This window comes from Gymnoscopelus braueri (genome assembly GCF_963280865.1).
Source record: "Gymnoscopelus braueri genome assembly, chromosome: 24".
Lineage (NCBI taxonomy): Eukaryota > Metazoa > Chordata > Actinopteri > Myctophiformes > Myctophidae > Gymnoscopelus > Gymnoscopelus braueri.
Window position 1 is genome coordinate 8515928 of NC_137626.1, and position 23413 is coordinate 8539340.

Here is a 23413-nt window from a genome sequence, read left to right on the forward strand (position 1 = left end):
GAGCTCTTTGACTCCCAAATCCTGTAGATCGTTGTTGCTGAGGTCCAATTCCCTCAGGATGGAGGACTTGGAACTGATAGCAGATGATAACGCCTCACAGCATTTCTCTGATAGGTTACAGCCACTCAGGCTGAAGAGAAAAAAGTTATAAAATCATACATTTAATATCATGTAATATAAAGATTACCTTTTATGTTAAATGTATCAAGTTATCAGTTCACCTACAGAGCTCTTTTTGAGGCTATGACCACTGGCAGCAGCATCAGAAGAGCCTCCTCTGAAGCTTGGTATTTCTTCAAGTCAAACACCTCCAGCTCCTTGTCTGATGACACCAACACTTTGAGATGGGAGTTGGATCTCAGAGACTCGTTTGACAGCTAACAGCTGACTGCTAGCCGCTAGCAGCTACAGCTGTGGCTGAACGAGTGGCTATCGCCGCGGCTCATTCTGACAGCTGTCACCCAGCTACTCTCTGCCCGATCCTGCCTGCACTGACGATCGGATGCATCGAATAACATACTTGCACACTCTGGAGTGCTGTGTCAAGCTACCCCCACCCGGATCTCTGTCACAAGCCTGCTGCGTCTAGCCGACTGTGAGCCTGACAGCTGTCAGCCGGCCGTAGCCGCCAGCAAAAGCTAGCCTGACAGCTACCTTCCACTGTGGGGAGACTACTGACTCATCCCACCCAGAGTGCATTCAGTGCGTGCCATCTCTCCGCACCGGGTCGCCTTTTGGCGACCCTCGCGGGTAAGTCTCCTTCTGTGCCACCGCTAACCCTCCACGCCTCCTGCTAGCCTACATATTCTGTTACTATTATCTTTTACTGGCCAAGTTTTTTCTTATCCTTAGCTAATATCATTTGGCATAATGCCACCACTCACCTCACCACCTGGATGCGATAGCTGTCTCCGGCTGTCCCTGGAAGTAGCTGAGTTGAAACAACGCGTGTCCCGGCTCCACCAGATCCGCGAAGATGAGGCTCTGTTCGACTCCCTCTGTGTCGGCGACCCCCTCCCACCCCCCGAGGCCGGATCGCCGGACCCTGAGGTCGCCGCTGGACCTGCCGACATCACCATCACGGGCGAACACAACTCCGCTGCTCCATGTCCGCCCCCCCACGGCGGCGGGATCCGCTCTGTCGCCTGGCCCAAGTCGACCGAGTTAGATGACACCATCCCGGCCCACCCTGGCTTCTGGGCGCGAGCCGGGGCCAGACCCAAAAAACCCCCCCTGGTCAGCTCCACCCCAGCCCCCTGGTCATTGATCTCTCGGGGCAAACACCGAGCTCCTCGCCTCCGCTCCCCTCTCGGTCCTCCGCCGTCCACCTCCAACAAGTTCTCCCTCCTGGCCATAGAGGATTTCCCATCACTCCCGACCCAAAATATCACCCCCGTTGCGGCCTCGGAGCGACCGTTTCCCGGCCAGGTTAAAGACCGCCACTTGCTGTTGAAGGCGGCGGTCCGACGCCAGTCCGGGGGGCGAAATTCGCTCCAGCCCGCAGCGGAGAAGTGTGTGAGTCCGCCACTGACTTTACATGCCTGCTCTCCACTGCCCCCCGCATCTCAACCACCTGCCCTCATAACTACCAACGCTGCTTCAACCTGTCCATCCATAATCCCCCCCCTCATACCCCCCACAGCGATAATAGTTGGTGATTCTATCATTAAGCACACCCGCTTCCCCAACGCAATTTCTCACTGTCTTCCTGGTGCCACTATCCCAGTCCTTTTAATTAAACTCCCCAGTCTCATAGCCTCACTTCCACCCTCCGTCTCAAAAATCATAATCCATATAGGGACAAACGATACAGCCCTCCGACGATCAGAGGAGTTGAAACTTGACTTCCTACAGCTGGTCGATATTTTAGTAGACAGTGGTCTCTCCTTCTTCCTCTCGGGTCCAATCCCAATCCCTGCCCGTGGCGAAGAGCGATTCAGCAGGATCGCTGCTCTTAACACCTGGCTCCAGCGCCTATGTCGCACCCATGCTTTTAATTATATCGACAATTTTAACCTGTTTTGGGGCCGTTCATCTTTTTATTGTAGCGATGGGCTTCACCCTAACGAATTAGGAAGTAAGGTCCTAGCGGCCAATATAGCCGTTAGCCTCCGTTACCGAGCTTTAGATACAATCTCCGTACTGTCCAGCCTGGGCGTGTCCGCCTCAAAATGACGTCCCTCTGGTCCCAGCTCCCATCACTTCAGTTCCACATCATCTCCTAGCCAACTCCCTATCGGGCTTGAACCAAATTCCACACGACTTCTCCATGCAATAACCACTAAACAAAATATTAATACAATTCACACTATAATTACACACAGACACCATAAGCCATCGTCAGCACCTGTCCTCCGACCCATCATCCACTACCATCTCCGCCCGTTAAGGCGTGCCACCACACCATCCACCCAGGGGGTTAATCTCCGTATGGCCCTGTTCAACACCAGGTCAATCAAACATAAATCTTTTATTTTAAATAACTTTTTTTAAAATCATAATCTTGATTTTATGTTCCTCACTGAAACATGGGCTCAAGCTGGTGAATGTGTGTCATTTTCTGAGCTTCTCCCCCCACATTGCACTTTTTTCAGTACACCCCGGACCACCAGCACCGGTGGGGGTTTAGCCTCCATTTTTAAATCGATCCACCAGTGCCGCCTGACCCACCCCATTGTCTCCTACTCCAGCTTTGAGCTACAAACCTTTGAATTGAACTTGACCTCCCCCCTGCTCTGTGCAGTGCTCTACCGCCCCCCTAAATACAATAAAGACTTCATCAATGACTTTGCTGAATTCCTGTCGGCAACCACTTTAAAATACGACCAATTCCTGATCTGTGGTGATCTAAATATTCACGTATGTTGCCCCTCAAAACCATTAGTTAAGGACTTTTTTAATCTCATGGACTGTTTTAACCTCACCCAGTCTGTAACCGGCCCGACTCACGAGAAGGGTCATACACTGGACCTGGTACTATCGTATGGTCTGGCTATTCCCCAAATTGAGCTCTCCCCATTATCCAGCAGTATTTCAGACCATATACCTATCCTCTTCACTGCCGCAATTCCCTCATCAATAGCCAATAACCTCGCCCCACAAACCCAGTCACGCATGATAAATCACCAAACTGCATCTCAGTTTTCCGATATGTTTTTTGCCTCCCCTACAAATGTACCAGACCACAGCCATGGTCTAAATGTGGATGATCTTATTTCAATATTTGACTCCACATGCACTGACATTTTAAACTTGGTCGCCCCTCTGAGGGCTAAGCGCACACGACCACTCACTGAACCATGGCTAAACGACTCTACTCGTATCCTCCGGCGCGCATGTAGGCGAGCGGAAAGAAAATGGAAAAAGGACAGTCTACATGTTTCCCTCCAGATCCTCCGCACCTGTTTCTCTGACTACCAAAAATCTGTCAAAATTGCCAAAACTAATTATATTTCAAACCTGGTCTCCATGAACTGCCACAAGCCACAGGTTCTTTTTAATGTTTTTAATTCTCTGATTAATCCTCGTTCTACATCACCTGTCGTGCCATCATCAGCTCTCTGTGAGAAGTTTTTAAAGTTTTTTATTGACAAAATTGATAACCTCAGGTCAACTCATATGTTTGTCACACCTGCACCCCTCCCACCATTACGTCACGCCGTCCTTGATACCTTTTCACCTATATCTCTGTCATCACTCTCTGATACTGTTAAACACCTGCGACCCACAACCTGTCCCCTTGACACTATCCCCTCTCGCCTCCTTAAGGACGTGTTCGACTCTATTGGGCCCACTGTGCTGGTTTTAATAAACTCAAGTCTCTCCTCAGGATGCGTCCCAGCTGTTTTCAAACAAGCAGTGGTCCAGCCCCTTTTAAAAAAGAAAAACCTGGATCCCACTGTTCTGTCAAATTTTAGGCCCATCTCACAACTCCCATTCCTCTCGAAGGTCCTAGAAAAGGTTGTCTACGCCCAGCTCCAGTTGTTTTTATCTACAAACAACATCCATGAAAAATTTCAGTCTGGATTCAAGCCTGGCCACAGCACCGAAACCGCCCTTTTAAAAGTTTTTAATGATCTACTCCTATCTGCTGACATTGGTAAATCTGCTGTCCTGGTGCTGCTAGACTTGACCGCTGCCTTCGATACAATCGACCACAGAATCCTCCTATATCGATTGGAACATTATGTAGGCATCACAGGCACCGCCCTCAAATGGTTTGAATCATATCTAGCTGATAGGAGTTTCTCCATTCGGCTAGGTAATTACACCTCTACTAAGGCCCCTCTTACCTGTGGTGTCCCCCAAGGGTCGATCCTGGGCCCTATCCTCTTCCTGCTCTATCTATTACCCCTAGGATCCATCATAGAGAAATACAATATATCCTTCCACTGCTTCGCTGACGACATCCAGCTATACCTGCCCCTAGAAACCACCTCCTCAAACTCACACCAACCCCTGCTCGACTGTCTAGCAGACATTAAAGATTGGATGGACCAAAACTTTCTCGAACTGAATGAAAATAAGACGGAAGTCATATTCTTCGGCTCCGGCTCCTCCGTCCCTCCACCCGGCTCCCTAGGCCCCCTAAGCGCCAACATTCACCCCCACGTCAAAAACCTTGGTGTCACCTTCGACACTGATTTTAAATTTGACAAACAGGTCAGCTCCGTGGTAAGTGCCAGCTTCTTCCAGCTGCGCCTATTGACAAAGGTCAAGCCTTACCTCTCTCCCAGTGACCTTGAAAGAGTGATCCATGCCTTCATTTCCACCCGGCTGGATTACTGCAATTCCCTCTATATCGGCATCGACAAATCGCTCTTAAAACGATTGCAGCTCATCCAAAATGCCGCTGCCCGCCTCCTTACCGGTACAAAGAGGCGGGACCATATTACTCCCGTCCTGGCCTCTCTCCACTGGCTCCCGGTCCGTTTTAGAATTGATTTTAAGATTTTAACGCTTGCTTTTAAAGCATTTAATGGGCTAGCCCCCCCTTTCCTCAACGACCTCATTAATGGATATATTCCACCCAGACCCCTAAGGTCGGCCGATCAGTTGCTACTGATCGAGCTCGCAACCAACAAAAGGTCTAGAGGCGACCGAGCCTTCGCTGCGGCCGCCCCGAGGCTCTGGAACAGCCTTCCGTTTAATATACGAGCCTCTCAGTCCATAGACATTTTTAAATCTCTACTAAAGACCTATTTCTTTTCCATGGCTTTTGAAAATAGTTAAACAACTACACCATAATTATCGTTTCTACCTCACTATCTTGTTATCCTTTTCTTAATCAGCGCTTGCATTTTGTATTTTGTATTTTATATTTGCACCGTATGTATTGTAACATTGTTGTTTTGATGTGTTGTATAGCACTTTGGTTGGCCTTGGTCATTGTAATGTGCTTTATAAATAAAATTTGAGTTGAGTTGAGTTGAGAGCCGAGACCAGATAAGAACAGCTTTCCTTTGAGATCATACTGCTGGACAACCTGCGCACGCGCACGCACGCACGCACGCACGCACGCACACACGCACACACGCACACACACACACACACACACACACACACACATGGTTTACGTTCATTTAACTCTGACCAATCTCCCTGATTTTCTATCTACAAAAAGGGGGTATTTTAATATGGAACTATTGGAGACAATATATTTCTATTAGAACCCACAGAGACACCCATGCAGTGCCAAGTCAGTGTTGTGGAGGGTCTCACAGCACACCACTGCTCCAACTGGTCCACACTTTGCACAAATATTGCTCAGTGGTCATTGGGATTGCTGCTTTATGCACCGTTAATGTATTTTGTAAACACGTTGTTACATATACATTTTTATTGTTTTTTTTGCCCCACATGTCAGTGTTTATGTCATTCATAAAATCACTCTGCAAGTGATCCAGACAAGTTCTCTGTTGTCCCAAATGTGTGTACCATTTGTCATTTAATATCATGTAGACAAGGTTACTGAGCACAATCATTTTCCAATATTGGACTAATTTATTCCCAACTTCTTCCCAACCATTGAACGTTTTTATTGTGGGAAATGAAGAGGGAATAACTCACAACTTTGTTTATTCTCCTCTATCTAGCCTATAACTCATTTAAACCAATGTTACATGTGCATGCACACATCATTTGTTTTCCTTATTAAATGAAAACACCACCCTGGATTCACAACACATTCTCTAATGACTTTTTCTTTTTCAGAATTAAAACTACATTGCTGCCTACATGTATACAAATACATGATCAATACAAATTACAGTCAAAGCTGATGGGTCAGCTGGGAGGAGGCCTGGTAGTGTCTGTAGTACAGGGGGGCTTTCACATAGGAAGGGGACAAACTTTTTTCTAGTTCAATGAATCAATGGTCCAAACTTGTGAAACTCAACAAGTTGTCTTTGCATTTGACAGCTTGACAGATATTATATACTATATTCTATTGTCTGTGCCCCCCAACACACACACAGACCAAAAAAGAAAAGTAATTAGGATACGCTCCATGTGTAATTACTCCAGAATTGTCATCTGTTGAACAGGTTCATGAATACTGACCTGAGGGTCTCCAGTGTACAGTGTGGACTCCCCAGTCCAACGCAGAGCCCCTTCACGCCGGAATCGCCCAGATCATTATTCGTTAGATCAATTTCTTTCAAAGTAGAGGAGCTGGAGCTGAGAACTGATGATAACTCCTCACAGCATCTCTCTGACAGGTTACAGCCACTCAGCCTGAAGAAACAGTAGTGATTACATCATTGTTTATATGTTATGAAACATCACATTATACATGACTCATATCCAGTTATTAGTATTAGTGGGAAAAAACGAAAAGAAGAAAACTTCACACAAGTGACTTTCAATGGAACTTTAAAAACATTGTTAATATTTGTATAATTGAATTTGTTTGTATGTCTGTCTATCTATCTGTTAGTAAAATAAGTCATGAACAGATGGCCAAGCTTTCATGGAACTTAGAGGGTAAATTCTGTAGACTGTAGTGATGCGCGGGTTGACCCGTGACCCGCGGGTCAACACGCGGGTCAACCCGCGGCGCGGGTGGGTCGAGTCAGAATTTCAGAGGCAATTATGCGGGTTGCGGGTCATCAACACCACTCTCACACGCAAATAAAAATCACATTTAAGCCTATTATTAATATTAATATTTGGATAAAACTACCATTAAAACCCATCATAATTATTTAAAGTTTTTATCATGATCTGACAATGTCAGTGTGGTGCTGCTGTGTCTCACAGCGCTGCAGTTATCCGATAGATCAGCCTATTCTTCGTACCATGGTGTTGCGTGTTGAAAATATCAGACCTACAAGCTCACAACACGTCGCAACGCGCCACGTTGTGAGCTTGTATGTCTGCTATTTTCAATACGCAACAACACCACCATACGGCGAAGCACAAATGAAGCTTTACACGGCTGCATCTCCTCCTAATCAGCGCTGCGTACGGGTGGTTCGCTTGGGTGTAATGATAAACAGAACCGGGGTCCCGAAGTGATAGAATATGAACCAAGCCGGACCCACTTGACGATAATAAAACCTGTTAAAACCAGAACTCGTATGGGTCATAGATATTATGCAAGCAAGCACAGTGACTGTCTGTCTGCAATGGATAAAGTGTTAGTGGCGAAAGTTGGTGACACATTGCAGGCAGCCAGGCAACTAAGGCAAGTAACCTCCCTTGCGCCATGATCATTCATGTATAACATTAACAAAACTAAACACAAGCTGTAGGTTTTGCATATTAAGGTTGCTAGATGTAAAGGCCAAAACATATATTAATTTGTTTATACTGATGTGCGATGTAGGCTACGGTGTCGCGCAGCAGTTCACTCACACTGACTCATGATTATCTTTTTTTTTTTTCACCGCGGGTCGCGGGCGGCTTGAGTCGTTGATTTATACACTGAGGCGGGTCGCGGGTTGAGGCGGGTTCGGTTCCGTGGCGGGGCGGGGCGGGTCATGAAAAAACCCGACCCGCGCATCACTAGTAGACTGCCATGACAAGATGATTAAAGTTGGGGTCAAATAGCCTGGCTACTGCTGGCTATTGTGCACATTATAGATTATAGATATAGATATGTCTGGATTATAATGTGTCATTGTTGCTGCAGCTAGCCACCACAATAATGTGTCAATACAGAACATGAGCACATGGGGCTCGCCTTATCCGTGTGTCTGGTGTAGCTGGTATGATTGACATCAATTGGAGCTTTACATACACATACGTGCGAAATATATTCCACGCACAAACACGCATTTTCACGCCCGATGTAGCTCGGCCATGACTTTCTTTTTACTAACACAGAACCATCTGCTATCTGTAAGCCTACTGAGGAGCTATGACCCGGGTTGGTGTGGGAGGTAACGCTAGCTGAGACCTGCGACCCACACTGACTTCATTTGGGATTTACACACTGACTTTATCCTTAGATTTTATTACCTTTGCCTTGCACATTATGTTTGTCTCAATTGTGTTGATTTAAATATTTTTTGTTATCTTACCTCTGACTGTTGTTGTTTATCCTTATGGATGGTTTATATCTTGGCATTGTAAAGTACTAACATTGTTTTCGAAAAGTGCTTTAGAAATAAAGTTTATTATTATTATTATAGTTATTATAAAAGGAAAGCAGTCAGTCCCTAGTCAGTGCAGTGTTGTGTGTACCAGGTGTGCGTGCAGCTGTGCACCACGTTTAAAACAACAACACTGAACGGAACAGAGATTGATAGACAGACAGACAGACAGACAGACAGACAGACAGACAGACAGACATAAGAAGAACAAAAGCTTTAGCTGCTGTTTGTGATTGTAAATATAAATATTTCCATCCCCCATAGCAATCCACACAGACCGAAGATAAACGAGGGAAGAAAAACTGGCAGACAGAGCTTAGATGCATCCCCCTAATCATTCTGATTAATGGATGTGTTTGATATTGAATCGGAAGCCTTGTAATGTTATTTAGCGTTTTTTGGGGCATGGTTAAATCAATACATTTTATTTCATGGTCAGTCACTTCATCCTGCCACTGTATAATAGTTAGTCAAATATATTAGCCTTCCCAAACGGCAGTCTCACCTGCCTTCTATGCACGCACACAGAAAATGTATAATAGTCTATGTAAGAGCAAGGTTCCTAATTTTCTTGGATAAGCTGAACTAGTTTAAGAGTGCCAATGATTTTAAAAAATGGTTTCATCAGCTCTCGGAGAGATTACAGCCACTCAGCATGAAGAAACATTAGTGTTCAAATCAATTAACCACTTTAACAAACAAGACAGTTTAACAACATTTGAGTACATCTGGGGTCCTATTACAGGTCATATTGACTGCTGTGTGACTGGTCTGCTTTGTATAGGTCTAATTGTCTCCGCCAGGCCGAAGGCATGGCGAGAGAGTATGTTTTGCACCCTGTCCGTCCGTCCTTCTGTCTGCGAACAGCTAATCTCCGGCACCGTTGGCCTGATCGCTTTGCACACACACTCCCTGGATGCCAATTCCGAACCTCTGCCCCAAATGTTTCCACAAATTTACCACTTTAACCCCTCCATCCCTATTTGGTCATTATTGGCGATAATTATTTTCTGAAAATGCAAAAATAGACGATCTACATTAAGCCTACAACAAGTCACGAAGCGACAGGTAGTATTTCTGCTATTTCTGCCATTTGTCATTTGCTACAGGACTTTAGTAGTTAAATTCTTGCATTTTCTTTCGTATAACAGAAAAATGACATTAAATGTATCCAGTTATCAGTTCACCTACAGAGCTCTATTGGAGGCTTTGATCACTGGCAGCAGACCCAGAAGAGCCTCCTCTGAAGCTTGGTATTTCTTCAGGTCAAACACATCCAGCTCCTTTCCTGATGACAGCAACATGAAGACCAGAGCTGACCACTGAGCAGGAGAGAGATCTTCTGTGGAGAGGCTTCCTGAGCTCAGGTACTGTTGGATCTCTTCCTCTAGAGAATGATCATTCAGCTCATTCAGACAGCGGAACAGATTGATGCTTCTCTCTGGAGAGGGGTTCTCTCTGATCTTCTCCTTGATGTACTTGACTGTTTCCTGATTGGTCTGAGACATACTTCCTGTCTGTCCCAACAGTGTTTTTAAGAGAGTCTGATTGGTTTCCAATGAGAGGCCCAGCAGGAAACGGAGGAACAAGTCCCAATGTCCATTTGGACTCTGTAAGGCCTTGTCTACAGCACTCTGGTAGAGGTGTGTTGTCTTAGATTTGCTAGATTTGCATCCAAATAGCTTGGACCCCTTTGAGGTTGACAGTAGGTTGACACCAGTGTTGGTGAATGAGACAAAGACATAAAGAGCAGCCAGAAACTCCTGAACGCTCAGATGGACAAAGCAGAACACCTCTTCCTTGAGCCACCCACCCTTCATATTTTTAAACATCTGTGTGAACACTCCTGAGTACACTGCTGCATCTCTGATATCAATGCCACACTCTCTCAGGTCTGCTTTATAGAAGATCAGGTTGCCTTTCTCCAGCTGTTTATAAGCAAGTTTTCCCAGAGACAACATGGCCTTACCTGGATTCCAGTCAGAATGTGTCTGAGCTCCATCATGATACTTCACATTTGTCTGCTTGGACTGAACCACCATGAAGTGGATGAACATATTAGTCAGGGTCGTTGGCAGCGCTTCTTTCTCCCCTGCTTTCAACATGTCCTCTAGAACTGCAGCAATGATCAAACAGAAGACTGGGATGTGACACATGATGTGGAGGCTTCGTGATGTCTGGATGTGTGAGTAGATTGTACTGGCCTGGTTTTCATCGTTACTGAATTTCTTCATGAAGTACTGCTCCTTCTGGAGGTCATTGAACCCTCTCACTTCTGTCACCCTGTCAACATAATCTTTAGGGATCAGAGGGGCTGCTGCAGGTCGTGTGGTTATCCAGATGCGAGCAGAGGGAAGCAGGTGTCCACTGATGATGTTTGCAAGTAACACGTCCACTGAGGTTCGCTTTGTTTCGTCAGTCCATTTTTTATTGTTCTCAAAGTGTAAAGGAAACCTCCACTCATCCAGACCATCAAAGATGAACATAACATTGGAAGTGTTGAAGCTGCAGATTCCTGCTTCCTTGGTTTCACCAAAAAAGTAATGAATAAGTTCCACCAAGCTGTATTCCTTCTTCTTCTTCTGTATCAAATTCAGCTCTCGGAAAGTGAATGGAAAGATGAAGTGGATATTCTGGTTGGCGTTGTTTTCTGCCCAGTCTAGAGTGTACTTCTGAGTCAAGACTGTTTTACCAATGCCAGCCACTCCCTTTGTCATCACTGTTTTGATTGGTTCATCTTGTCCAGGTTTAAAGATGTCTTCTAAATTGATTGGTCTGGCTGGTTTCCTGGATGCCGTTTCAATCTGTCTGACCTCATGTTCCAGATTGACCTCTCCACTCCATCCCTCTGTGATGTAGAGCTCTGTGTAGATGTTATTCAGAAGTGTTTTTTGTCCTTCTATTCTCATCCACTCAAACATACAGTGAAACTTCTCCCTCAGAAGCGACTTAAGTTGTTGTTGCCACTCAGCAGCAGGAGTTTCTAAATGACAAAAGAACAGAGGACATCAATAAGTGCATGTTATGGCAAATGTGCTTCTCAAATGAGAGGTCTTGGTAATTCAAAAGTTAAAGAGTATCATGTGTCTGCTGCCGTAGCTGCAGAGCTATGTTAAAGTCTTCAATTTGATGATGATTTGTCAGATGATATAATAAATAGACAATGATGAACCACTTGAGCACTATATCATTTCATACTAAAATAAAAATACTAAATATCTGCAAGCTCACAACGTGGTGGTACGAGTTGTGAGCTTGTAGATCGGGTACTTTGGCTATAAAACAAAAAAAACAACAGTTGAAGAATCAGGATTCCTATTGTTATTTAGAAAAAATATATATATATTTTATATTTATTCATCTTTAGTATTATAATATCACAATTAACCACTTAAAGGAGTAGTTCACCCAAAAAATTACTTATTTTCTATCAATTACACACCTCATGAAGCCTTGAATTTATGGAGATTTACTTTGTATTTGTCGCATTCCTGAGCCAAACATTTGTCCTGGCCGGAGACTCAAAAGAGTCTCAAAGAGTCTCCTACTGAATCTCCTATTGACCGATGACCGACAAAAACAAAACAACCTGAATTCAAGGCTTCATGGGGTGTGTAATTGAAATATATAAGTAATTTTTTTTGTGAACTACTCCTTTAAACCCTATGTATCGTACTTAGTTGACAGGAGTCCCCCAGGGCTCCATAGTAGGCACACTCGTTTTCGCTCTAAACTAAATATCTTCACAGAAAGTAGCTGATCTACAAGCTCACAACATGCCGCACTGCAACGTGTTATGAGTTTTTAGATTTGCCATTTTCCACTGAATTTAAGCCTCAAAATAGGAACACTAGGTTCATGTTGTTTAATCACAGTGAATTACAATTAACCACTTAAGCCCTATATTATACTTTTATCCAATCAAGAGAGAGAACCCCACACAGATAATTTATCCGCTATAACTGTATAGTGTTTCAGTTCCAAATTCATCACAATTCATCATCATCATCATCATCATGAAATTACACTTGTTTATCCTGTATCCTGCATGAGTTGACAGTTCTCAAGAGTTTCTCTGACTGCTGAATTGTTTACTAGTTCACACCATTGAGGACAAACGTACAGTGTCCTTATTTAACATGTTGTTGTTGTTGATGAAATAATAACAGCAAAATCAAATAAAACCCACGTTATTGTGAATTCTAAATAAAACCTACATGTCAATGTAGCACAATGGTCGCTGAAACTGTTTAAATATCAGTTAGAATAATAACATAATAATAAACAATAGACAGGTAGTAACAGAAGACAAACAGACATACCAGGTTCTAGATCACTGTTCACGATTGGTGTTGGATCAACTCTTGGTCTTAGGGGAATTTCTATGATACAAACACGCACAACATAAACACACCACACACAGAGACACAAAACAAATGTCAGCTATTTCCTTGAACAAATGAGAGGCAGTTCTGTGATGCTGGGTGTGATGCTAAATTGTAGCTCTGCATCCAACATAAATACAAGTTCATTTTACAAACAAAGACACAGAATAAATGTTGTATCTTGTGGAGATATCTGGTGGTCTGAGCATAGAACCAGTCCTTCTAAACCTCCTGTCTTCAATTATCTGCATAATGTGATGCACATTTGATCAAATAAAACACACAAGCATGCTTTATGAAAGCTGTCTAAAATTTACTCTAAGTGATGATGTTGTTTTTGTTGTCACAGTGAGATAGATGGCAGCAGTCAAATAAGAAATACATTTAAACATTGTAATATGTAACGACTAGTCGCTTATGCATTTTATAGATAGAAACATTTGCTTTCATACGTCAAGGAAAAGATCAGTTTCATTTCACATTGTTACAGTCAAGTTGAAAACAACACCAGCTTCATTTTAGGGCCGTAACTATCAATTGACCCATTGTCAGCCTTCTGATTGGTTCCTGACTGACTGACTAACCAGCAGGCTCTTTCTACCTTGTTCCGCCCTGGTTCCGCCTTATGGTAGTTTATGTTGAATTTGCTAAAATATCATTTTTGGAGAGAAAAAACACGATATGCCCGAAGATATACTGCATCTGAGATGTTCCTTTTTACTGACAAGTTTCAAATAAAAATTGAATACACAGAATATCAATATGAAGCAACTGAAAAGCACGTTTTTTCAATGGTAGTGGATGCAGAGAAAGGATTTTTGCCCAACCAAGAAACAGCAACCAATGGGTGCAAAGGGGGGCACAACCACGGTGGGATTTGACAAAGGGTCAATTATGTTCTTTGCGATTATTCTTTGATAACTTTTACGACTAATCTAAGTCGAGAAGCGTGTTTTTTATATATATATATATATCAACAAATCGATTAACCATTTATACTTCATCTCACAACAGTGTTGAAAATAGCAGATCTACAAGCCCACAACACTTCATAATGCGTTGTGAGCTTATAGATCTGCTATTTTCACAATTAGTTTTATGTTTTGATTTGCTTTAACATTTTCATCTATAGCCTAATATGCCGCCGCCGATGGTCTTTCTGATCTAATACCATAGAGTTTGCTGTGTGTCATTGTTCCAAAGATACGATGCAGGCAGTTCTTGCAATCACTCCATGTGCAAAACAATATCGTCAGGGTCCAAAATGTTGAATCAAACATTTTGTACAAATATTTAGCGCCACAGCGATTTAAACAGCGGTCAAAAGCCATTTGCCCTTCCAGGTCGAACCTCCTAACCATGACAGTGAACCTGAAGCTTAAATAACCAACCAATGGTCACATAAATCCATTTGGCATTTTTCACCCATTTGGCTCCTACAACTACTTTACAACTCTGTTTTATCACTTCTGGGTCCATATTTATCAAGCCTCTCATGGTAGGAATAGCAGTCCTAAGTGCCCAACAAGGTGATCCTACTTTAACCCATTAAGACCGGGAACGCATCTCTGTCATTTTAGATTTCTTTGGCTATTCAAAAATAGCAGATCTACAAGTTCATAGCTACGAGCTTGTAGATCTGTTATTTTTGAAAATGTGTGCAAATCTTTGAAAATATATTTTTTAAAGTGAACATTTGTAACTCAATTCTTTGCTTCTGGGGATTCTTCAAATGTCTTCTAAATCCTAACAGTTAAAAAAAAAACGTATGTTGCTATAATAGCAAAAGGACCCCCAAAATGAAATGTATTTGGCCGTGGACCCCCATCTCAAAATATGTTGTTCCAGGGACCCCTCAGAAGCAAAGATTTTAGTTAAAAATGTTCGCTTAAGATTTTCACATATTTTCACGATAAAAAAAAATAGCAGACATACAAGCTCACAGCGCGGCACTCTGTGCCACGCTATGAGCTTGTATATCTTCTTTTTTTTTTTTAGCGTGAGCCAAAAGCCAAAGAAATCTTAAAATTACACTGATGCGTTCCGGTCTTAATTGGTTAAGACACAGTAGGCGGAGGAGCATGTTGTTAATATTAATTTGTTAGGATGGAGCTCCCGTCTCCATCAGAATGCAGGAGAGCTCAAGAGCTGATCTTACATGTTAGGAGTAGTTCCCAGCAAGTGTGTGTACATTCTGATCAAGGACAGATGTGTTAATTTAGTCGACTAAAACTATGACAAAAAATGATCCACGACTACCTTTTTTCACTGACGAAAACTAATTAAAAACTAAATAAAAACGATGTTATGGTGACTAAAACTATGACTAAAAATACTGACAATTTAGTCAACAAAAAATAATAGACTAAAATGTTAGGGAGGACTACAGGACAAGAGATCCAGTAGAACTAAGACCACGTGCACCCTCTTATTTCTTTCTTCTAGTTTTGATTTTTGCCATCCATAGGACCTCTAATATAGGGATTTTGATGATCCCAAGAAAAAAAGTGGTCCAAAGTGTGTTTTCAATGTTTTATTACCCCTATGAGACCTGCGGGATGGCTGGCTGAAACGAGGCGAGACTGTCTTTCGGAGACTGTGGCACGCCCAAAGATAGAGATACCATTTGATTCTAGACAACCTCAGGTTTCCAATGGGACCAACCTTGTCATGCTACCTTGTCGGTAAGGGGGCTAAATACCTAAGGATTCAACATTTTGGCGAGGGAAAAACAGCCATCACTATTTTCCAAATGGTCCCCTGAGCTGTCACCTCGATATAAGTGAATTGAAATGGGTTACATGGATACCTACAAGCCTCCCCTGTACATAAATGCCACATTTATGCCAATCTCATGCAGTTGTGGGCAAGAAACATGCAGTTTATTGCATGCAGTACAAATATGTAATTTCCGCCTATTGTAAAAAGGAGACCACTTTACTGTATCTATAGCTGCATGAGATCACTGTACTGTATCTATAGCTGCATGAGACCACTGTACTGTATCTATAGCTGTATGTGACCACTGTACTGTATCTATAGCTGTATGAGACCACTGTACTGTATCTATAGCTGTATGAGACCACTGTACTGTATCTATAGATGAGACCACTGTACTGTATCTATAGCTGTATGAGACCACTGTACTGTATCTATAGCTGTATGAGACCAGTGTACTGTATATATAGATGAGACCACTGTACGGTATCTATAGCTGTATGAGACCACTGTACTGTATCTATAGCTACATGCATGAGACCACTGTACTGTATCTATAGCTGTATGAGACCACTGTACTGTATATATAGATGAGACCACTGTACTGTATCTATAGCTGTATGAGACCACTGTACTGTATCTATAGCTGCATGCATGAGACCACTGTACTGTATCTATAGCTTCATGCATGAGACCACTGTACTGTATCTATAGCTGTATGAGACCACTGCATCTATAGTTGCATGAGATCATGTACTGCTATAACCACCTTCCTCTTGCTTTTCAGAGTAATCCTTATCCTTTCTTCTATGCTAAAAGAAAGAAGGAGTCCGTGCTGGAGAACTGGTGATTTAATAACAATATATAATATAAATCCACGTGAACAGCCAGGGTTCTAAATGGTATCATCCGTATTCAATACAAAATATCACTTCCTCGCTTTTGAATGCGACCGCTTCCCTCTCCACTAGAACAGAAGTCCAAAACAATAGAACCATCCCATAATACCTTTCGTCGGTGCGCTCAGCCCGCCACCCCTTAAAGGAACATACCCCTGTTTTCTATCATAGGGTTACACATCCCCCTCACTAAGGTCACAATACAATGGTGGCCTATTAACAATTTCTACACAGCTTTTACAAAATACCCTGGCAGTCACCCATCAACAATACAGCTCTTTTTTTTTTTTTCTTCTTTTTTTTTTTTTTTTTTTTTTTTGTTTTTTGAACAATAGTATGTATTTTTTTTTTTTTTTTTTTTTTTTTTTTTTTTTTAAGTCCGTGAAAAAGTCTCTGTAAGGCCGGCCTTTAGGCCACATGTGATCTTCCTCGATTCCGCAAGAAGTAATGGTGTTCGTCCACGCTCCCCGGTAGCTCCTTGTCCTCATCCTGAGTGGGGGGCATGTCCCCCCCCAGCAGGCTCAGTCCCTCCAGACGGTGATAAGGACGAAGGTTCAGGACATGATGAACTCCAAGGCTCTCCTGAGCCTCGTCCTCGAGTTCGTAGTTAAGGTCATTGTTCCGTTTGGTGACCCGGTAGGGCCCGGCCCACTTCTGGGCCAGCTTGGCAGAGAATTTGTTGCTTTTACAGGATATTGGATGAGTCCGTAAGAGCACTTCCTCCCCCACATTATAGTGGACCTCACGTCTGTGGGCATCATGATATTTCTTCTGCTTCTGTTGTGCTTTAGCCATGGACGTCTTTGCCCCATCATAGTAATCCCTCAGCCGCTCCCGGAGCTCCTCCACATAGTCATCTGGATCATCATCTATGTTACTCTCCTCTTGGCTGAGTATTCTGTCAATTGGCAAGGCAATGTCGCGTCCAAAGTTCAGTTGCGCCGGGCTGTGGCCCGTGCTATCCTGTATAGCCGAGCGCAGAGCAAAAGCAAACTTGGGCAGGTGTTCATCCCATGTGGTATGGTCTCCATCGACATAGGACTGAATCATGAGTTTGATGTTCCGGTTCATTCGCTCTGTCCAGTTTGCCTGTGGGTGATAGGGAGATATGTACTTGGGCTGAACTCCCCAGCGCTTGCATGTCAGCTTCCACCCCCTAGAGGCAAACTGTGGGCCATTGTCTGAAAGGGCCACCTTAGGTGTCCCCCACCTACAGAAAACTTCATCCTCCAACTTCTGACTAACAGTCTTTGTTGTTGCTGTCCTGAGTGGGAAAAGCTCCACCCACTTGGTGAACTGGTCCACTACAACGAACAAGTACTCATTTCCTTTCTTGCTTCTTGGTAGTGGACCCATCAAGTCAACCGCTATCTTGTACCATGGTTCCCCAGTCTGTTGCGGCTGCATGAAACCTACCGGTTTTTGGTTATCCGGTTTCACTCTTTGACACACATCACATGCTCTGACATAGTTGGCCACATCCTTGGCCATTCCCCGCCAGTAGAATCTCTTGCGTATCTTCTCCAGAGTCTTTTGGTAACCCAAATGTGCAGCCATCTCCTTGTCATGGAAAATCCGTAACACCTTATTTCTGAGTTCATTTGGGATAACCATTTTCCATTCCTCTTCGCCCTCCACTCCATCTGCATCCGTTCCCCTGTAGAGGATGCCCTCCACAACAGCATAGTGTCGTCGTGCCCCCTGGATCCTCCATGCTTGAGGTTCTGAAGGAGGGAGTTCTCCCAGCTTCACATATTGGAGTATGGGCCGCAAGTATTCATCCTTCTCCTGAGCAACCCTGACGGAATTTCGGTCCAGTGGCCCTGCAGTGGCCTTCTCCTCGTTCTCTATAGCAGCAGCCATGGTCGCGATGTGTTCCGGTGCATCAGACCGTGTCATGTCTAGGACCATCTTCTCCTCAGACTCGTCCTCTTCTCCTGCCACATCAACAGGGTTCCTTGAGAGGGCATCCGCACCCTGGTTCAAGTATCCAGCACAATGCCTGACTTCGAAGTCAAATTCCTGTAGCAGGAGAGACCACCTTGCCAGTTTACTACTAGCGTCTTTCATGCTTGACATCCATTTCAGTGCACTGTTGTCAGTCACAAGTATGAATCGTCGTCCTTCCAGGTAAGGACGGAATCGCTTGGCAGCCCACGTAACCGCCAAACATTCCCTCTCTGTGGCATGGTACTGTCTCTCAGTTTTTCCAAGGGTTTTACTTGCAAAGGAAATAACTCTCTTTGTTTTCCCTTCCATCTGGTAGAGAATGGCTCCTAAGCCAATAGCGCTCGCATCTGTCTGGAGATAGAATAGGTTTGCAAAGTTAGGATAGCTCTGGCTCGCACTGAATTGAAGCTCCTCCTTCATGGAATGGTACGCAAGTTCTGTTTCTTCATCCCATTTCCATTTTGCATTCTTCCGTAGAAGTCTTGTCAACGGTTCAGTGAGGCTCGAGAAGTTCTCTACAAAACCTCCATACCAATTGCACAGACCCACAAACTGTCTGATTTCCTCTGGTCTGCCCGGTCGTGGGTAGTTTGCAATGGCCTCCAGGAGTTGTGGATCCGGGGCTATGCCGTCCGGTGAGATTATGTGCCCCAAGTATTTCAGTTGCCTCTGGCCAAAAGAACACTTCTCTCTGTTGCCAGTCAGACCATGAAGCTTCAGCCTATCCAGCACCATTTCCAAATCCTTTAAGTGCCTTTCCCACGTAGGTGAGTAGATCACAATGTCATCTAAATATGCAAAACAGTTGACATTAATAAGCCCTCTTAGCACTTCATTCATGAGCCTCTGAAATGTGGCCGGGGCATTCTTGAGGCCGAAAGGCATCACACGGAACTGGTAGAGGCCAAGGTGAGTGGTGAATGCTGTTTTCTCTTTACTGGACGGGTCCATCTCTATTTGCCAGTACCCGCTCCTCAGGTCGATTGTGCTGAAATACTGGGCACCATGTAGATTGTCCACCACATCCTTCATGTTGATCATAGGGAAGGCGTCCGACTCTGTCACCTCATTCAGTCGTCTATAATCAGCACAAAATCGATTTCCCCCATCTTTTTTCTTGACCACAACAACCGGGGCCGCCCATGGCGAAGTTGATGGTTCAATAATGCCTTGGCTCAGCATGTCCTCCACTTGCTGTTGAATTACAGCTTTCTTTGCTGGGCTATATGGATATGGCCTCTGTCTTGTAGGCCTCGCCCCTTCGGCCCGAATGGCATGGCGAATAGTAGAAGTCCTCCCTATGACTTCGCTAAAGGTGTCTGTGAAGTCATTTAACAAGTCATCCAGTTGTTCTTTCTCACTGTATTCGAGTGCATAGGTATTCTCTGTATCCACTAGCGTAGGTGTGGTTAGAGCCATCTCCAGGGCAGCAAAGTAGGGCACAGTGTCATGACCTGTGTTTCCTGTTTGTGATTCCATCGAGTCCTCCGTAGTACTTAGCCGCTGTGGAGCTGGGGAGCTCGTTGAAAGGATAGCTTTGTCTTCGACCCCCAGGTAGGGACTAGAGTTATTGTCTATGTTCACCCTGGCTGAGTCCATCAAGCCGTCCTGGTACCATGCTTCCCTGTTTTTCAGATCAATCACAAGGTGAGTTGCTTCAATGAAGTCAGCCCCTACAATGAAGTCAGAAGCTAAGTTTGCCATAATAGCAGCCCTTCCTTGCCAGGACCGGTTTCCTGTGTCCAATACAATGGCAACCGTGCCGATAGGGCTGCATTTGATATCTGCTGCAAGAGTCACATCACTGCCTGACCATGGATCTATGGTACATTGTGTCATTTTATCGTACAGTGTCTTTGAGAGTAAACAGTTTGTGGCCCCCGAGTCCAGAAGGGCATGCGTACTGACATTGTTGACCAGAATTTTGAGCAGTGGCAAACCCCCATAACGTGACCAAGCTGTAAGGTGCAGTGTGTTAGGATGTACTCCAGGTTTGACAGCAGCATGTTTAACCTTCCATTGACCTAGTGTTGTGTGAGGGTTGACCATGTCCGTGGTAAATGCAGCACTTTTTTGTGGGGCTGAGACTTCTAACAGGAAGGCTCCCGCCCCGAGGAAGGGGCCTTCCCCATGGAGTTTAAATTGTCCTGTTGCAGTCTGTCCTCTGTTTCAATTGCTACTGTGGCTGCTGCCTGCTGTAATGGTGCACCTTCCCTTTGGTAGCATTGATACTGTGTGTGTCCATTTTTGTTGCATATAAAGCATTTCACAGGTCCATTTCTGGGTTTTTGGTCATTTGTCTGTTTGGATGTGGCAGCATTGCCTTGTGACTTGTTGGTGTGTACCTTATCCGTGGTCCCTTGAGTAGTGGCAGATCCACGATGTGGATTGTTGTCAGCCTCCTTTAAATCCTGCTGCAGAACTCTCCCCTTTTGCACCAGTTGCTCGAGGTCGCAAATCTCCATGGACCTCAACAGCACCTTTAAATCGGAGTGTAGCAGGCCAATGACATATTGTGTAATTTGTTTGTCAGTGCTGGTAGGATGCAGTTGACGGTATAACTCATGTTTCCTCCAAACAAATCTCTCCAGATTTTCATGTGGTTTTTGACGCACCTCCAGATCCCGCTGCAGCTCCTCGCGGCTGATAAGACTGTCATAGTATGACAGGAAGGCAGAGGTGAATTCAGACCAGTTATGTATTTGCGGCCGTTTGTAGTTCCACCACTGCCGCGCCGTGCCTTTAAGGAGGTAGTCTATCTGCAACAGCCACTGGTGTTCTGGCAGTGGAAGAGTGGAAAAGTAGCGTTCCGTCGCAGCTATGAAGTCCAGGGGTTTTATGTTGTCTTTGCCTCCAAACTCCGGTGCTTGTAAGGTTGTTGGGCCTCTGGGGTAGGGGGTAGTCTGCGCTGTGGCCGTACTGAGGCGTAGTGTAGGGTGGGTTTCGGCACTGTGAAGTGGCTGAGAGTCGTTGTGCAGTGCCATATCATGTGCCGTTATGGGGCTTTGTTCAGCGAGGGTCGCGATGTGGGTTGGGGAGGCTCTGAACTCCCCATGCTGTCTGTGAGACGGGTGTATGTTTGTATCAGGCCCCATTCCCTGCAACTCAAGGGCTTGCAAGGTCATCGGGCCTTTAAGGTAGGGCGTGGCCTGTGTTGTGGCACTACTGGGGTGCTGTGGGGGTCGAGGGAAGGCACTTTGAAGTGGTTGACAGTAGCGGGGTGTTGACACATTTGTTGTTGGCATGGCGTTGGTTACAGTGTGGGCAACAACATAAGTGGTTGAGGGTCTAATTTCCCCTTGCTGTCGGTGAGATGGGAGATTATTTGTATCATTCCCCATTTTCTGCATCCCTGGGGTTTGTAAGGTTGTTGGGCCTGTAGGGTAGGATGTGGCCCGTACTGTAGCATTACTGGGGCGCAGTGGAGAATGGGGGTAGTCATTGTGCAGCGGTTGTGCATACTTGGTTGGTGCCATATAATTTGCTGTTACGGGGCCTGGTTCAGTGTGGGCAGCAATTTGGGCAGGTGGGTGGCTGATGTCACCATGCAGTTGGTGAGGTTTGGGCTTATTCATAGCAGAAGCCATTCCCTGAATTTCAGTCTGATGAATGTTATGCACCCGGTGCTTGAGCATTGACACCTCCCTGTTGATGGCACTCAGGTGAGAATATTTAATGTCCTCATAGTCCATTTTGCAAGACTTAAATGCTTGATTCAATGTTTGTACGTTTGACTGTGTCACCTTCAAACACTCCTGGACATCATTCACCACATTTTTCAGGTCATCAAGTTCATGGTCATGTCTGGTTGCAGAGTCCTCACAACCACCAAGTCTTGTCTCCACCTGTTTTGTGTGTGTTTTAATTCCCATAATTTGCTCCATAACTTCCTGTTTGAAATCAATTTGATTTTTCATCAGACTGTACTGTAGGTGAGTTAAGTTCTTGTTTTGCTCATCCATTTTATCCAAAATGCAGTGAAACATTTGAGTTGAACTGTAATTGTCTGCAGCAGTGCATTTGGGTGCCTGCATGTCACTGACGCTGCCATTGATCACGTGGCTCGACGCGTCATATTGCGCAGCATGCTGTGAGACGGTTTCAAGCCCCCCCGAAAAGTTTCTCTCAGTCTGTAGGCCCGCCCCCGTATAGGACGTGCCGGGTGCACTGAATGAATGGGGAACAGTTTCAAGTTCCCCCAAATGGTTCTCCACGTCTGAACGCGCTTCATAGTCACTGTAACCGGTCTCATCTAGTACAATCATTTCACAGAATTGATTATGAGATCTCCTTCGTGGCGGTTCCTCCGCAGTTTGTGCTTCAAATGACTCGTTAATACGTTGAGATAAACTGTGCTCAAACTCACTCGTTCGGTGACTTCGGTCCTGTTCCGTGTTGTCCCGCGACGGGACATTGGGGCGGCTCGGTTCGCCGTATTCATAGTTTCCCTCGTTGATTACGGAGCGATACATTTTCCACAATGTTGGGCGCCAATATAACCACCTTCCTCTTGCTTTTCAGAGTAATCCTTATCCTTTCTTCTATGCTAAAAGAAAGAAGGAGTCCGTGCTGGAGAACTGGTGATTTAATAACAATATATAATATAAATCCACGTGAACAGCCAGGGTTCTAAATGGTATCATCCGTATTCAATACAAAATATCACTTCCTCGCTTTTGAATGCGACCGCTTCCCTCTCCACTAGAACAGAAGTCCAAAACAATAGAACCATCCCATAATACCTTTCGTCGGTGCGCTCAGCCCGCCACCCCTTAAAGGAACATACCCCTGTTTTCTATCATAGGGTTACACTGCATCTTGACCACTGCACTGCATCTATAGATCACTGTACTGAATCTATAAA

General features: G+C 44.6%; 2 protein-coding genes across 4 annotated transcripts in view; both read right to left on the bottom strand.

The window, feature by feature from the left end:
* The window catches only part of LOC308080255 (NACHT, LRR and PYD domains-containing protein 3-like), a 126622-nt gene that overhangs the window by 80577 nt on the left and 22632 nt on the right, over positions 1–23413 (bottom strand). For 2 of the 3 annotated variants that reach the window (XM_080422031.1, XM_080422032.1), the window contains exons 6-9: positions 12920–12979; positions 9789–11580; positions 6562–6735; positions 1–130 (exon numbers count right to left, since the gene is read on the bottom strand). The exon at positions 1–130 is cut by the window's left edge and continues 44 nt beyond it. In XM_080422031.1, the coding sequence (XP_080278157.1) occupies positions 1–130; positions 6562–6735; positions 9789–11580; positions 12920–12979 (2156 nt within the window). The remainder of the gene's footprint in view (positions 131–6561; positions 6736–9788; positions 11581–12919; positions 12980–23413) is intronic. The other variant, XM_080422033.1, reaches the window with a different exon arrangement.
* Positions 1–23413, bottom strand: part of LOC308080272 (uncharacterized protein) — a 117945-nt gene that overhangs the window by 47212 nt on the left and 47320 nt on the right. The gene's annotated exons all lie outside the window — the stretch shown is intronic.